The sequence below is a fragment of the Protopterus annectens genome, chromosome 7.part0, assembly GCF_019279795.1.
Source record: "Protopterus annectens isolate FY-2018-M chromosome 7.part0, PAN1.0, whole genome shotgun sequence".
In the NCBI taxonomy this organism is placed as follows: Eukaryota; Metazoa; Chordata; order Ceratodontiformes; family Protopteridae; genus Protopterus; species Protopterus annectens.
In genome coordinates, this window is record NC_056739.1 from 777,902,310 (window position 1) to 777,920,440 (window position 18,131).

The 18,131-nt window shown below is 40.8% G+C and overlaps 1 protein-coding gene across 1 annotated transcript in view; it reads left to right on the top strand.

The window, feature by feature from the left end:
• Nucleotides 1-2,834: 2,834 nt before the first annotated feature.
• The window catches only part of TNFSF12 (TNF superfamily member 12), a 199,941-nt gene continuing 184,644 nt past the window's right edge, over nucleotides 2,835-18,131 (top strand). Inside the window, exons 1-2 of the mRNA XM_044076337.1 lie at nucleotides 2,835-2,946; nucleotides 4,892-4,972. Of these exons, the coding sequence (XP_043932272.1) occupies nucleotides 2,835-2,946; nucleotides 4,892-4,972 (193 nt within the window). The remainder of the gene's footprint in view (nucleotides 2,947-4,891; nucleotides 4,973-18,131) is intronic.

Here is an 18,131-nt window from a genome sequence, read left to right on the forward strand (position 1 = left end):
ATAAAACAGTATGCACACAGAGATTTGAACAGTGTCTACAGCAAATGGGGAGAAATAGCCAAGTAATGGGACACTGGAATGGCTGTGTGGGCGGGGCTTGGGGTGGGTGGACTTGGGCGGGGCTGTGTTGGCAGGGGGCGGGGAGAACTATGTGGGTGGGGCTCTGGGTTTGCACCCCCCTGCAAAAAATCCTGCGGGCTCCCTTGGTGCACGGCTATAGTTTCCGTCATATACACAGACTCTGACCTTTCCCTGCCCACATGTATTAGCTGTAAAACCTGCTTCTACATATTGCTTCACATTTCCCAATATTTCAGTGGAAGCAAACATTATCTTCAATCTGCTATGGTATCTTTATGCCTTCTTTTACCTGCTAAATAAAACATACAACATTTTATCAGCCACCTTCACCAATCTAAATTCTTCTTTTTCTCTCTTGACCCATCTTTTTGAACATTGGTTCTCTATGCCAGAATATTTTTCCAATTCATTTTTGGAGCATTCATATGCACTGTGGCTGATAGACATGTTTAGCAGAACTTACTGCACTGCAATTATGCAATAATTCACTCCTGTGTATAGGTAATGCTGGATTTACCCATGGTTTGTGTGGTTTAATCATGAGAACACAAAGGAATGGATTATTGTTGTTATTTTATATTATTAAACACACTTACTTTTTAAAATAATGCCTTTCAGTGAAGGAACTTTAATCTTTCTCTGCCTGTGCTGTGCTATAGTCGATATCTGGCTGATGTCCCATGCATATGCAGGATACTTAAGTCCTGAAATACAGCCTTCATTTCTGTTCCTCTTATTGCTTTTTATGCTGTCTCTTGTTCTGAAACTACACAAGCCTGAAATCATTCTCCTTGGAGAGCACAAAAAGTGGTTTGGTCAGTGGCAGTCTCCGTGAGCTCCCTCTCATGCAGCTAAAAAAAGAAGTTATGTAACAACAACATTCCATGTGTTATGTTCTGCCATTTGTTCTTTACAGTACAGTCGGATCTCGGCCCGAGTTCTTACACGGTCTGAGCGATCCTCGCAGCTTCGATTATAAGCCCAGACCAGGCTATATCTATATCCCACAATCCTCCCTTTTTCAGATCTATTAGAAAAGCACAATGCAAAACCAGCTACTAACAATGCTGCTGAGCTAAGGCTACACAAAAATTTAAAAATTTAGAGTTACTATCTCACTGGCAAATTAACTAAAGGAGTATACGAAATATACCCTATGGAGATACCATAAGGTAAGGACCAGATGTGAGACAGACTACAGTCCTACTACTCCATTCTTCCACGTGAGGGAGGGGGAGGAAGGGAATGTCGAAATGGAAAAGCGATGAACATGGAGCGTTATGATAAGAAAATATAAAAACTTTATGTGAGTGTTCAATCAATTTGTTCTTGTGTACACATGGAGTAGTAGCCCTAAGCTCCTACCCTGAGTGACTCATGGATGAACGCTCCTGAGCACAAGGCAATGGCTTTGTCATGATGATAATGGTGTGGTTGTGTTTTTACCGCATGCTGCTGGGCAGGCAAGCTGCATGAGCCAAGGAAGTGGAAACGGATCTAGTAGAATGGCCCTTAGGTTTGGTGGGCAGGGCCCGATTTAGACTTAGAATACACAAAGGCTATATCATCAAGCCATTTAGAAAGCGCACGTTTTTTGTACTGCCATGCCCTTTTATTGTCTGCAAATGCAACAAAAGATAGTGGTAGCGCTGACACTCTCCAAGCTGAAGTAACCGCTACAAGAAAAAGTCTTCCACGACAAAAACTTCAGGAGGCAAGAAGAGGCTGGTTCAAGGGTGGCAACATTAGTTGTGACAATAACAAATTTAAATGTTGGATATGCGCTAAACGTACTCTTAGTGGAAGTAGAGCTCTTCGTGAAAAAGGATGGATAGAAATTCTAGAAACTTATGTAAAGGGAGCAACCAGGGTCCAAGTAGGTTCTTGGCTTTCGAGAAAATTTGGGAATCAAGGGGTAGGTGGAAATGCAGATAGAGACGGGGGCATCGTGGTATCAGTGTGTCCTTCCCTGGGGGGTGGAGGGAAAAGTAGCATTTGGTATTCATCGGGGAGGGAATATAGGAAGCGCAGCAAGGAAGGCTTTCATGGGAATGAAAATTCCTTCCCACCCTACCTTTGAGGGAGGACCACTGTGAGGTAACAGGGCGGCTCTGCTCAACCTGTCGGTTGTACTCCGTGGACCATTCCCTTGGATGGACTGTTCTTCGAAAAAGTCCCCCACCCTATCACCGGTTATCGGTCGGCGGTCGGATTCGTAGGAACAAATGGGCGACCTGTTATCAGAATCTCGTCGTTAGAGGTAAAAACTGGAGCGACCACTCGCAGCACAGCAGCTATGAGAGGAGCTGTGTGCATCTCCCCATAGGAACTGCAATCAGGGACACGTTAAGCGTCAGATCTAGGTCTGTTGGATGATGAAATATGCTGTGAGGGCAGTAAGGCAGATTTTTTCTGGCTGTAGGGAGGCGATGTCGGTGGTGGCGGTGAGCCCAATCGTCCAGATAGGAAACACCCGGATCCTAGACATTGGCCATCTTGATGTGGTAATGTACGCCCCTTGAGATGCTCGAAGCACATCCAGTCGTCCTTCTATCCTTGCGTCGCCGTTCAGGACCCTCCCCCGCCGGGTGACGTCTTCCATGTCTGCCCCATTTTTCCGCCTTGTTTGTTTTTTGGGGGCGGTCACAAGATGGGACGAGAAAACGGACAGACAGCAGACAGAGTCTTTCCTTCTGCTCACACCCGAGTTAATGTCAAAGGCGCGAAGGAAGACTTGAAAGACTTGAAATAAAATGAGCACAGCCGCATCCAGGATTGTCTTCATAGAATCGCTGCTGCTGCTTGACTCTCGACCCTTCAACCCGCAGACTGAGATGAGCCTTCATGGCGGAGTTCACTACAGAGGTAAGGGTGTTAAGCTGTGCTGTGGTTTCGGGGGAGGGACCACTGTGTGTCCGGTGTCCCCCGCCTTCGAACGCAAAATCGATCAATAACGATCAAGAGGTAACCCAGGAGAGGAGGTAGAAGGTTGAGCACAAAAGCCAACACCAACACCATCCTCAGTGGGCAGGGGGGGCTAGGATCACCAATCCCCCTCTTGTTTTAAAATCTCCAAAATGTCCCCAAGAATGAGGGATTTTGGGGGAGGGACCCCTCATCCTCATCTCAGTGTCAGGGTGTAGTAGATTGTGGGGTGGGGAAGTGCCTCCTCTTGCACATCTTTTTTTCTCCCTCACCGGAGGGGGGGATTGTGTGAGGCCTCCGGAACAGGGGGGCCCTCTGGGGATGAACAGAAACAGAGAGCGGTCCTAGGGGGAGGAGAAGACGCGTCAGACACGGGGGGGCCCATGCCCGAGGACCGAGAGAGGAGCTGACTGCGCTGCCGAGAGGCCCCGAGAGGAAGTCGGCACCGAAGGTTGGTACGACTGATCGACCGCGACTGACTCCAGATTCCGGCGGAGTCGAGTCAATGGGTGTGAACGCGCAATGGACGGTTTTGGCACTGAGGGCTCATGGGTCTCGGAGGACCTGTTGGAGATAAGGAAGGCCTTCTAGTTAGTCGACACCAATTGGGGAGGACTGCAATCAACTTGAAAGAAGGGCCGTGTTCCATAAGTTTTTGCATGACACGATCCATGGTCTGGAAGATCGGGTCGAAGGGCGAAGATGGCACACGACCGAAGAATGGAAGGTGGCGGTAGTTCCCGTTCCTTCCAAGACCAAGACAGGAGAGATAAACGCTCGACGCCGGCCCCGGGTGTCTGTGAACTGGTGACGAAACTTTATGAGAAGATGAACTCGAGCCAGGGCATGGGGCTCGACGACATCCCCCTTCGAGGACTTAGAAGCCTGGTCCTCTTGTGGAGGGACAGTACCAAGTAGACCAGTAGTGGTGGTCAGTGTGACATTTTGTGACATTTTCACACCACACTGACACCTTTAAAACTTCTCTCAGACTCAATATCATAATGTAAAATTAAAAAAAAAAAGAAAATTTAACACTAGCTATAATTAAGAAAAAATATAGCTATAGGTTATAGAAAGGTAGGCCCCAAAGGAAAACCTATAAAACTAACTACACTACACACACACACACTATAGTATCTGGGCAGGAGGATTGTGGATATAGCCTGGTCTCTCGCTTCTCTAAGATGCAGTGCGGCGACCCGAGCCGAGGATCAGCTCCGAACCCGTGTGTAAGAACAAACGGCGAGATTGAACACTCTCACATTAGCCGATACTGATGTGTAAGCTGCTTTTTCGTTGTCATTTCTGATCCAAAGACAATGCCAAGAACAACTCCGATACTGGACCAGCTGTTTAGGATGTAAATATTTTCCTTGTAATAAAAGTAAACCAAAAAAAATTAAAAACACAAAGAAAAAATCACACCTAACAAAGCAGCAAATGCAGAAGTATTTAAGCACTTTTGCATGTAGTGCAAATGCTGTTCCTGTTCCTTGAGGTGTGATTTTTTTTTTTTAATTATTTTTTCAAACAATTTTTTTGTGTGTAGCTGACTAGTGAGAATGGATGATCTATGCTGCAAGCTATAGCTTTTCTTTCTAATAGCTACAGTCAGACAAATATTTTTTTCTTGTGAGTAATGCTGGATTTATAAAATACTCATTGACTTTTTTAGTGTAGTCAAAAGTGCACATTTTGAGAACTAACAAGGTTGTATTGTATAATTTAAAATAACTCAGCACATGCCATCATTTTCTCATTTTTATTATGAGTTTTCTCGGTGCTGCCCTTAGAGATATGTGAATATGATTCATACATGCTCTATTATACTTTCCTGTACATATGTAAACACTTAAAACTTTTTATTTTTTTTCTCTGCCAGCAGCCCCAACAAAAAGAGTCAATGCAAAGAAGCCAAAAAGCCATTCCAGCAAGGCGGTTTTTGCTGCTGCTCACTATGAATGTAAGAAAAACATTACAATTAATATTTTTTGCATGTCTTCTTTAGTCAGTGTCCTTAAAGAACAGCATGTGTCTGACAGTGTAAATCTGCATGCAAATTGCATTCTAAATAATATACAGCTTTGCCTATGACGAATATTACTATAGTTTTCTCTGTGCTGATATTGTACAGTAGTGACCTCAGTAAAAGCAAAATATTGTCACTGTTTGTGTAATTGTTGTTTACTTAACCACAGTTCCCGTATAACTTTTATTCATGTAACTGCTGACAGTAAAATTCTTCCACCCAAAAAAACAGCAGCCTGTGTCAGTGATACAGAGTACAAGGATATTTGTACTGAAAAAGAAATAAAGGGCGTTTAGTGTGAAGTGGAGACAGACATCACTGTTCCCAAGGCTCTCCCTGAAATCACCATATTTGCTTTTACTCCCTTAGCTCTGTTTTTCCTGAGACTTTGAGAACAACCTAGGAAGTCATCTAAGAATTTTTACTGGCTTATCACAAGAGGACTACACTCCAAGAAGGTCACTGAAACCGACCTGTAAGACAAATTCTACGTTTTTGGCAGCTGTAAATTCCACGGCTCACAGACAGCCCTGGACCTCCTGTAACACGTCTTTTATCTGATATCAGGCAACACATATTTAACATTTGTTTACTGGGAAAATCCAGCTAGGACAGAGCCTATTTTCAGCGGAGGCCTGGACAGAAACACTCCAGATGCATGTCTTTGTAACATGGGAGGAAACTGGAGCACACAGAGAAAACCCACAGAAACGCAGGAAGGACATGCTGACTCCACATAGAAGGCACCCCCAGCTGAGAATCAAACCAGAGAACCTCTTGCTGTGAGGTGATAATGCTAACTGCTACAACACTGCACTATCCATATGCTCACTTAATCCAAATGGTTTATCAAAAATTTGGTGGGGGAGTCTTTGGGACATGGTCTAAAGACTAGACATGCAGCTAGTTGGTGCCTATGAATGGCAGCTGATGTAGAGGGTAAACACCATATGCTGTAGTTCCTGTGGTCCAGGGTTTGATTTCCTCAGCCCGTATTTGCCTACTGTGTGACTTTGAGCAAGTCACTTAACCAGATATTGCCCATGAAAGGGACTCTGGGCCAGGCTTGGTTAACAAATGGCTATTATTGTTATTATTATAGAATTCAAGTTCAGAAATAGTAACAGTAATTGTCCTTGAATGCATGATCAACAATCCCACTTTCCCACATTTTTCCTCATCTACAAGTGCCCTTACTACATGCTCCACTGTTAAACTTTCTGACACCTGGCAGACTATAAGACATTCAGGAAACTGTCATCTTTTATAGCACTGTGCTGACAGAGTGTATCCTGGTCAATCATGTGAGCCAAAATACATCTAACTCTCTCTTATGCTGTGGCGTGTGACAGTATGTATCATGGCAAATAAGGTTTAGCCGTAGAGTAAAATTACTTTTTTGTTCTGCTATGCTACATCCATGTATTGGAATACACATATATTTATACTTCATCTGTTACAGCAATGTTGCAGTTTAAGCCATCTGTCACTGCCATTACCTGAATACATCTGTGCTTGTCTACAAATTCTAATCACCCTTTAAATGTAGTTTATTGTTAGTTTAATAACAGGATCAGTGTTACATCTGTTATAGTACCTTTATAATCTAACTTTTATTAATAGGGATGTTGGAATACATTAGGATTATTGCTATACATGTTTTAGTCCTGTTGTGCAGCTATCAGCTGTATCTCAGCTTCGGACAAAAAGATTAGACTGCTGAAACTGTGCTAGTAAATTAACACTTTTGCTATTATTCATGAAACACCAAAATCCACAAAAACAAACCAAATACACCAAACAAAAGATAGTGCCCGGAACCAAAACAACTGTTTTCAAAGTATCCAATAAAAGCCACCGAACTTTTAAAATTCGAACACTTTAATGGCATAAAAACAATAAAACATGAGTGCTTTCATTTAAAACAGTGTTAAACTTTTAAGTTTGGTGCTTTAGCTATTATTGTACAAATCATATGTACAATGTAAACAGAGCTTCCTCAGTGTGTATCTAATTAGCCATGTAGCTCATGGCACAGAATACTATATCATGCTGAATCCCAGTAGCCCTAGCCCCGTGGCATAGAGGAAAGAAGCCCTGAATACAGCTGAGATGTCTCATGTTCCACTAGCTGCTTGGGCATGTGGAGTTATAGGCATGGGAAAGATGATCCTGAGTAGTCGACTACAGCTTAGTGATCCTGGAGGTTGGCTAGCCCAGCAGGTCTGGCAACACATTTATTTATTTACTTTTGACATTTGATTACTGAGAAAGTACGACTGGGTAGGGCCCCATTTTCAGTGGAGGCCAAGGGAGAAAAGCACCAAAGTACTACAAAACATTTTAATAATAGTAATTTTACAGTCTTTAAAAATAATACAAAAAACAACTACAGTTTAAATAATTATACCAAGTTAGACATAATATGAAAACATTGGTTGAGAACAGATGCAAGTTATATAACAATGATTTAACAGTTAGAGAAATTTTAGCCAGTTTACACAGAAATTAAAGATAAGTTAGTATAATACAAACAGGAATTCCAATATGAAGTGACAGAAAAGCAGGGATATGGTATATTTAGAGAGAAAGCTAGGGGAGAGAAAAGATAGAAGTAAAGAAGGGAGGTAAGGAGATGTAAGGTATGAATAGGTATTTGTTCACATTTAGGGAATGCTATTAGCTGCTTTTAAGGTATTCAGTTGGAAGGTCATCAGCTGAAGTTGAGCATGGTTTCAGTAGGTTTAAGAGTAGTTTTATACAGGATGTGGGCATAAGGTATAGTGCATATCTGCAACAATTGCACTGGCTTTCTCTGTATTTTACAGGGGCTTCCCTGCTAGTCGGAGAATGGGAGGTATGTGGTGGGACAGAATACATCTCCTCCCCTGATCAGGCAGCCACAGAGAGTCTGCAGGCTGCCTAAAGTATGCTACTGCAAGGCCACACAAACTGGCCAGCTCCATACCACTGACTCTCATCACAGTGAGAACTGAATGGTCCCACATGGTTTCCTCAGCAAAAATGAATGAGCCATAGGGCTATCGCCCCACCCAGGGATGTCAGGCTCCTGTCTCTGTGGAACTAATTAGTGAAATGGGTACAAACAGTGAGGCCATCAGGCAGAGTCCCACAGAGTTGGATGGGGAGGGGAAAAAAAGTGCTTCGGCCCAGTGCATTACATAATAAATGGCGCTTATGCACTTACTATAACACTAGATACTTTCATTCTCATCCATCTGATACAACTAATAAGTCTTTGGGCTGCTTGCAAGATTCCCGTCAGCAAAACTAGTGTTACAGCTTCTCTCTCTCTTTCCCATTTATGCACCATGTGGTACATCAGGCAACAAGCACCTTTCAGCCCTCATAATTTCTGTAAGCAGTTATCGGTTTTATGGGCTTAGGTTGCTAGCCCAAGGCCCAACCATCCTCGGAGGGTGTAGCACACACATTCACACACACACACTCATTCCTCGGGCCAATTTAAAGTACCCAAACCACCTACTGCATGTCTTTGGAATTTGAGATGAAAATGGAGCAACCAGGGGAAACTCACATGAATGCAGGGAGGACATGCAGACTCTGCACAGAAGGCACCCAGCTGAGAATTAAACCAGAGAACCTTTTGCTGTGAGGCAATAACACTAACCGCTACACCACTGTGCCGCCCATTACAGCATCAAGTTCCTTTATATTTTTTTGCCTGCCATAATGCACTTGTGTATGCAACTACCTCAGAGTTTGTGGCAAAGAAGGCAGATCTAGTCCTCAAAATATTTCCCTGAGGTAGTGAACTACTAAGCTATAGATCCTTCATAATGACAATTTGGAAGGGAGAAGGAGGGAAGACTGTTGTATAAGATGGATGAGGATGAAAGGATATAGCATCATGCTAAGTACATAACTACTGTATCCTATTCATCCAGTCCAGTTGAAATATCATCAACTGAAGAATTTCTAAAGAAGGCTGCAGATATAGCAACAGATCTTCTATAATGAGGCTTTTTGGTCTGCATGATTAGGAATGATTGTGGCTACAGCAGACAAAAGAGAATGACTTTAGAAACATAAAGCAAAGTATACAAAGTGCTGAGAATCCTTCCTAAAAGGCTTAGTTCTCTGGAAATAAAATCTCAACTGCTTGTGGACATCTAAGGTGTGGATGATGTACTGTACTTTGTTGGTATGTAAAGGGAAATACTGACAGATGTATGGACTGATGCAAAAGCAACCTACATACAAGGAGAGGTTAGTACATAGTGAAACATTACTGTTATCAAAACCCAAACAGAAAGAAACGGCGTACAAGGCATTTAACTCCGAGATTTTGCTGGCTGAGGCTATAGTCACCAAAATGATGTTTTCCATGACAGAAATTTCAGAAACTAGTTGAAATGGGGGCCTTATTAATGCTACTAAAAAAATGCAATAAGGTCCCATGGAGGCACTGGTTCTCATACGGAAGGCCTGAGGAGAAATCTTTCCTTCAGAGAGGCTTTGCAAAGTCTGTGGGATGCAAAAAATGACAGGAAACATATCCCAAATGAAAATTAGAGATTGCAGATAACTGTGTCTTTATAGTAGACAAACTGGAACCCAAATCAAATAAGCTTGCTAGGAAATGCTTAATATTTGGAACTGAGGCAGTAGAAGGGTCAGTATTTTGAGCTGATGCCCAAACTACACAGTGTTTCCATTTGCTGCAGTAAATTTTATGTGTAGACCTCTTTTGGCAGACAAACAATATTCGAACAGCATTCCTGGACAAGAAAGTGTCACTGGCCATCAAGGGAAATGCAGAAAATCATTTGGCTAGATTGGGATTGTGGAGATCTAGGTGAGGCATCTTGGATGGGTATAATAATAACGTTTTACTGGATCTAAAAGCCAAAAGGGTGCTCTCTGAGATAAGGCCTCACTAGAAGAAATCAAATTTGCCTAAGCCAGTATGGGACAGTTTGGTGTGTTGGAAAGTACACGTATGCAAGATGAACTTACCCATAATGTCTAGCTTCCAAAAGCTCTGGCTCCTTCCCACTCTTCCACTCTGACTGCTGACTGGTCAGCCATGAGTAAGGAAAATCAGCAGTCAGAGTGGAAAATCTTCATGACTTTCTTGCCTAAATGTAAGGAAGTAGCATACTCATCCTGAATTAAACAAGCAAGAAATAACCACCAAGCTATTTCCCAACAATAACTCTAAACACTAGTAGGGGGATGAAGGGTGGGGTCAGTTACTATAACTGTGAGGATCTGGAATATCTACCATTATGGGTTAAGTGCAACTTACACACATGAACTCTGTTCATCATTCCCACTGCTGCAGTAGCCTTTAGGCTAAATAGGTTGATTACCAAAGCCTATAGCACGAATAATGCCAGATTCCTTTAGATGTAAAAACTTTTATCTGACAAGACTAATGGCATGTAAGTTGTCACCATGAGCCCACTCAAAAACAGTTCAGTCAAATCCTGCCAGCCAGCAATACAAGTAAAAAAAATTAGGCCAACAAGGAAAAGTATGATGTAAGTTGTCACATTATGAACACAAGCAGTACATACTCTCATAAATTTATTAGCCATGCCTCAAACAATGTCAGATCCTTTTAGATGTAAAAAATTGGCACTTACATATTATCACAACCACTTTTCAGAGGTGGCATACTTTACACTGTTTTCCGCAAAATATGTCTGTTAATGGAAGAAGGGTACTGTAAACTGTTAACCAGTTTTGGGTCACACTGTGTGAACAGGAAACATGGCAAATTTGCTGTTTGCAGGTAGTGCCCTTGGCCGAAGTAAACACATGACTGCTGCTTTACAGTCATTGTAAATGTTACGAGAAATTCCAACTCACAATGGTCTGAACAAGAGAAGCGCCACTTTTCAAAGCCTGTGAAATGTGTTACTTACTACTCATTACAGGCAAATGTACTTGACATGATTATTGCTGACCAAAACTCACCCCGTACACTTCTCAGTAGCTTACGTTTGGTAAGATCAGAACTAGGAATGCAGGGTTTCTGATCCAGGGAAGGTGTGTGAATGTACACTTTCTTGCTTACAGTTGCAATGTACAAACTTTAATTTAATGCCATGATTGCAAGTGCCATGTGTTAATTTTTCCTCATACTTCATTTGCTGTATGAAGTTTGTTCTCACTCTTAGTAGTACACATTCAAAAACATGTTCTGCAGTAAAATAACAGTCATTCTTGACGCATTGACAAGGAGCAGGCATGTTGATCGCATTATTCATGACCTGATGTCGGTAAACGACGCTACATACAAACAGAAATGTTCCCCTTATTCCTCTTCCTAACCAATTACCAATATCCCACAACAGCAAGTAACACTTTACAGCAACCTTTTACAGTTAACAGACATACTTTGAGTCAAACATGAAGATTTATCGCATGTTGCAAATGTGGTTGCGATAATATGTAAGTACCACAAAATTTAATATGACAGGAATGATGGCAGAAAGTTATGACCACAATGAACATGAATACCATGCAATGCACAATCAATACATTTAAATCCTATCAGCAAACTAAAAAGCAAAGAATTAGTTCCATTTTAAACAAGAATTAATGTAGTTACACTGTGTACACAAGCATTACTCTGGAAATGCCCATGCTGTACACTGAAACGTGATTTATCCTAGTCTGACAGGAGTACCTAACAGGTAAGTTGTGACATCGTGCACGCAAGCAGTACATCTGTCATAAAAAATAAAAAATTGTTAGACTGACAGTATGTCCAAGTCCCTTACTATTAAAAATAAAATTGTCCGGCAAATTAAAATGGCAGGTAAATAGACACAGTGTGAGCCCAAGTATTAAAAAGATATATGTACTGTAACAATCCTGTTAGTACTTCTTAGAACAGATATCTGGTCTGACAGCAGAAATAGCAGGTAAGTTTCAAGGAGTTATCATAAGCAGTATACAGAGATATAATGTCCCTGCCGAGAAGGACAGTGCCCCACACAAGAAGGTTAGCATGAGCAGTACATTTTAAAATCAAATAAGCCTCCACAACGCCTAGGAAGACAATTCAGATCCATGCAGGAAACAAATGAAACACCCTTTTCATAATTAAATAAAGATAAATACATATATTTAAACAAATAATATATAATACATGTTCTGTGCACAAGAAAGTCCCAAAGGGAACTTTCAGTTTTTCTGATAGTATAAATATAGACTAAAAGTTACTGCAGCAGTGGGAATGATGAACTTTGTCTGGAAGAGGCCAACTCCTTTGAGAAGAAAAATTAGAAAAGGGATATGCACAACCCCTGGATTTTATCTGTCATACACAAGAATCTTGTGCAACTGCCCTCCATTCCGGGGAGTAAACAGAGAGAGAGAGAGAGAGGACTCCCAAATTCCTTCACAGTTGAGCAGATGAGTAGCCCTTCAGGGACTGTTAGATTGCCTATCTGAGAAAAGCCTGCAATATCCCTGATTTTGCAGGCCACCTCTATCTCTGGGTCTGGTTCCACTGAAGTGGCCATCTCACCTCTTCTGTGGCTAACCATTTCAGTAGTGGAGTCAAAGGGCTGATGTTTGGACTTTTGAAACCATAATGATTTGAACCCTTTTGGTTCCCATTGTATGATCATTATGGGGTCTCATATCTGACACAGATGGCACAAAGTATTTTACAATTCAGGTCACACTTTTGCATCTGCTCTGTAACAGAAGGACCAAACAAAGATGATCCGTCATAAGAGGCATTAAACATAGCATGCCTTAAAGTTGCCTGCAAAGTCACACAGGTAAAGCCAGGTAAGACATCTTATAATAATGTCAGTCCCCACTGCCTGGGCTGCTCCACTAGTTGCATTATGTACCATAATGGCTGCATTATGTATGAACAGACTGGAAATGTAGAACATTGTACTCAAGGTAGTCTCTGTTTCTTGCAGTCTGCAGTAAGATATCTTTTCAAAGATGCTATCACCTGCTGTACTAGTTCTCTTTGAAAACGGTTCACATGTGTGGTGTAGTTCAGGTCCCTAACAGCAAACATTCTTGAAGCATGTATCCATTTTCCTAGTCTGTCCATAGCCAGAGACTCCTTGTTGGGTGAGTAAACAGTAGCTGTTTCTTCCATCATGTCTTTTTTACTTGCTGCTGCCATAGTAATAGATTCAAGTAATGGACTTTTTGCCCAAAACAGTATTTCCTTGGATGGTCTCAAAATGTTATCTGATTTCTGTGGAGCCAATTCACAAGTGTCAGGCTCTTGCTATGGCAACCTAATGGACAAATCAATAATGTGGTCTGCCAGAGGTACCACCAAAGAAGTAGAAGGGGGACAAGCTGTGGACCTCAAAAAGGACATCTTCTTCCTGAGAGAGAAGGCCCATTGGTCAGCTTCCTGTCTCTCACACTAATTCAACAATCTCACTGAAAGTGGCATATTCTGGAGGGGATTGTGGGGCCCTTCTGATCATCTGAGACTGTGACTAGAGAGAGAAGGCAATGTGCCTACTTTTACATGTCCTTTTTCTTGGAATATCTGGAGGTGGTGAATCCAAGCCCTCAGATGATTGAAGCTGCATAGGAGCAGACATTTTGAGGCCGGACCCTTGTCTCTGATGTGCAGACAAATGAAGGGGCTGAGGGAAAGAAGAATAAGTGTCCATGGGTGGAACTGACAACAAAGGAGCCTGAATATCTGCTCTCAGTGGGGAAATAATCATCCTCCCCATGACATTAAAAGCCAACCCAATATCTATCAGATCCAACAACCCCCTTTCCAACAAGGAACCGACCCTCCAGGCAAAAGGGTCGGTTGCTCCAAGGAAGACACCCCCAAGAGGACTGGTGCTTATACCTTGAAGATTAAATTCTCCAACACTGACAATGGAACCATACCAGATGGCTCTGAGAACAGTGCCAATGACTGTGTTGAGTCATCGGACCTGAGACCCACTCGTCTCCAAAGGTTTTGGAATCAAATGTGCCAGATTTAAAGCCTGAGTAGTCAAAATGGAAAGGCTAATCAGCACAGAGGAATAGGGTGTGGGAATAAGGTGAGCTCTGAAACAGTTTGTAGCAAGACATGGACTGGGAAAAGTGAATGGGAGCTGAAGGGGTTGCCGTTTCCACCCTCAACATAGAGGAAGACAGAGAGAGAAAAACCCATCCTGTTTTGTGCCTTCAAAAAGCCCTAGTAATGAAATCTATCTCAATATTTGAAGAACTCCTGAAGGAACTATAAGAGGAAGTTGATACAGGAAATAAGGAAAGATGTGACAGTTCTGTCTCAAAAGAAATCCTGCTAAACAACATTTTGGGTGATTTATCTGAAAGTGGCAGAAGCCCTAAAACATCTGGAGATACTGAAGCAGGTTTAGTCAGCACCAATGACAAAGAGGACTCTGTTATGGAAATCTTCAGAGCCAACAAAGCAACCACGTCAACAGCCTCTCTCTCTCTCTTTAGACTCCCCATCTCTGTCCTTTTATTTTTCTTAGAGATTATCTTTATACTTATCTCTGCCCTCAGTTTAGTTAGACTTATCAGTCTCAGTATTAGGAGGCAGCAGCACTTTAATGACAAGCTTGTTCCTGCTGCCTGAAAGGGCCCAAAGACCAAATGCTTAGTAAATGGAATAATCATGTGGAAGATAGTCCATTCTAGGCAAACCACTTATAACTCTTGGGTGTCTTGCAGGGGAATCTTGTAGCCACATTTTTGCACTTCTTAACACTTTTTTCCTTAGCCACCTCACACATCCACACACACACACACACACGCACACACGCACACACACACGCACACACACACGCACACACGCACACACACACGCACACACACATATTCAACAAAAAGATATTCTTTAACAACATTATAGAATAAGTAGAACACAACAACCTACTAACAGGCTAACCAAGTACTAAATGTACCTTAACCTGTATAGTCTAACCAATATAGTAATTTTTTTTAAAACACAATTGTGACAGCAAGACAAGGCCCATGTAATACCAAGGGGAAGAAAAGAGACGATATGAAGGATAGGAGTTCAAGATCTAAATGTCTGCCAAACTATAGATATCTTACACACACACACACACACACATATATATATATATATATATATATATATATATCTATATATATATATATATATATATATATATATATATATATATATATATCTATATATATATATATATATATATATATATATATATATTTATATAGGTCTACTTCAGAATGTCGACCGTTTAGAATGCAGACTTTCATATGGCTGAACATTCCGAAAGACCGATAACCTGAAATAGCATCATTTACCTACCTGTAAACACAGTAAAACTGTGTTATGCAGGGTGGCAAGCCCCCCTGCACCCCCCACACCCCCTGCAATTTAAATATACTAACTCCGAGATCACACTACAGTGCAGAAGATGGGAATCTTCCCATTCCACACTATAGGAAGATGCACGTTCTGCATGATCGAAATTTCAAAAGTCGATCATGTGGTCTCAGCCATATGGGTTTCAGCTTTCTGAAATTTCGATCTTGTGTAGAAGGCCCATAGATATATATATATATATATATATATATATATATATGTGTATATATATATATATATATATATATATATATATATATATATATATATATATATATATATATATATAAATATCTATATATATATATATATATATATATATATATATATATATATATATATGGGAGCCCTTCATTTGTTCAAACTTTTAAATGTTCAAAACTCATATGGCCGACTGGGAGATTCCCCTTTCTTGCACTGTAGTGCGATCTCGGAGTGAGAATATTTAAGTAGCAGGGGGTGCAGGAAAGGGGAATCTCCCAGTCCCACACTGTAGCGGGATCTCCACTATCATTTGCTGGCCTTTCAAACGTTTGCTCATATGGTGTCGGCCATATGAGTTTCGAACATTTAAAAGTTCGAACAAATGAAGGGCTCCCATATATATGTTTTATATATTTATATATATATATATATATATATATATATATATATATATATATGTGTATCTCTCTCCCTCTCTCTCTCCCTATATATATATATATATATATATATATATATATATATATATATATATATATATATATATATATATATATATATATATATATATGTCTCCTACACATGATCGAAATTTCAGGAAGCTGAAACCCATATATTTGAGACCACATGACTGACTTTTGAAATTTTGATCATGCAGAACGTGCATCTCTGTATAGTGTGGAATAGGAAGTTTCCCATCTTCTGCACTGTAGTGTGATCTCGGAGTTGGTATATTTAAATTGCAGGGGGTGTGGGGGTGCAGGGGGGCTTGGCCCCCTGCTAGCAATGTGTAGGTATTTTTTTTTTTTATATATATTAAACATGACATTAACAAATATCAGTGCAATGAGACAGGGTGGCTCACTCCTGTGAGCAACTAGGCCTGATGACCATGGAAAGTTATCTAACCCCCTGGACCTCTAAACAGAAGAGTTCCCCACTGTATCCCATAGTTCTTGTGTTCTTACGAGTCAGATATCCAATAATAATATTAATACAAGATAACAGATGCTATCCCTTCACTCAGTAACAGTTGACAGAATGTGGCTTTCCATCTTTATTTGAGTTATGGCCAGCATTCGTATGCAGTAGTAGAACCCGTGGAGTACAAAACTGGGCTTGTGTAACTGGAGACAAAGATCAGAGATGATGACTTTGCTTGTTTTTCAAGTCCAGATTCAGCTGCAGTCACCTGCAGTTTCAGGCTATAATGTGGGCCTTGCCCTTTATTTGTTTAGCAATGCATAGTGCTACTCTGAAACTGAGCTTCTAAAACAACATAGGAGAAGCACTGGTGCTGACAGTCTGAAACTGTGTTATCGTGTTAGTTTGCTAGGACAATATTTGAATAATTAGGGCTACTTTATAGTAGTGACTGCTAGGAGCAACATATTTGCTTGTTTTCTTAATTTTATTGTTACCTTGGAATGGCAGAGCTTGTTCACTGACAAACATTCCAACAGCAAATGTTTTAGCTTCTGATGCCCATACCTCTCAACCTCTTAGAGCAAGAAATCTGAACAAAGCCATAAATAATGGGGGGACAAAGGGCCAAAAATAAAAATTTTTAAATGTTGCTCTTACGATCTTAGAACATTTATAGGATAACAGGTTTTTGCATTAGCATGAATTTTTATGAAGGGTATTAAGTCTGAAACTTAAGTATCTTTTAGGATTCTCTGATTTCAGTCCTTAATGATTTACCAGAAAACTGCAATTTTATGAGAAACAAACCAAAAATAAAAGGCAAAAATCTGGACATTCTGTGAAAATCTGAACAGTTGCGAGGCAGGAATCAGACTGCTTAGTATTACTGCATCCATACAGTGAAATTTCAGCTAACAAAGTAGATACTCATATAATCCATGCATTTTATTAAAACAAGTGTGCCTGTCTATTTCACACACATAATGGGGGGGGGTGCTTTAAACAACAACATATTTTACCTACATTTATTACACCTTGTATTAACTTACCCAGTTTTTAAAATTACTGAAATATAAATGCACAATAATCTGCTACTGATTTAGATTACATTTACTTCAAAGCATGCATTCCTTCATGTTAGCAGAACGATTGTCAGGATATCAACAAGATTCCCAGGATATCTCCCTTAATATCAGCTGTATTTTTTGCCAGAGTCCTGCAAGATTACCAAATATCAGACAAGGGAAGCCTCTTATGTGAGCTGGCCAGCATAACCCCTGCATGTGAGCACACACACACACACACACACACACACACACACACACACACACACACACACACACACACACACACACACACATATATATATATATATATATATATATATATATATATATATAATGTATTTATTTATCTTAATTTGTATACCAGGGTTGTCCGACTGGGCCAGTAGCCCTTTTCAGTGGAGGCCCGAGGGGAACAGCTCCATTAGAGAAACACACTGCAAACAATACAAGAAATTCATAATCAATAATACATAACTTTAGTAAATATAGGGAGGAGCTACTGCCAGCTCAGCTATCTGGAATT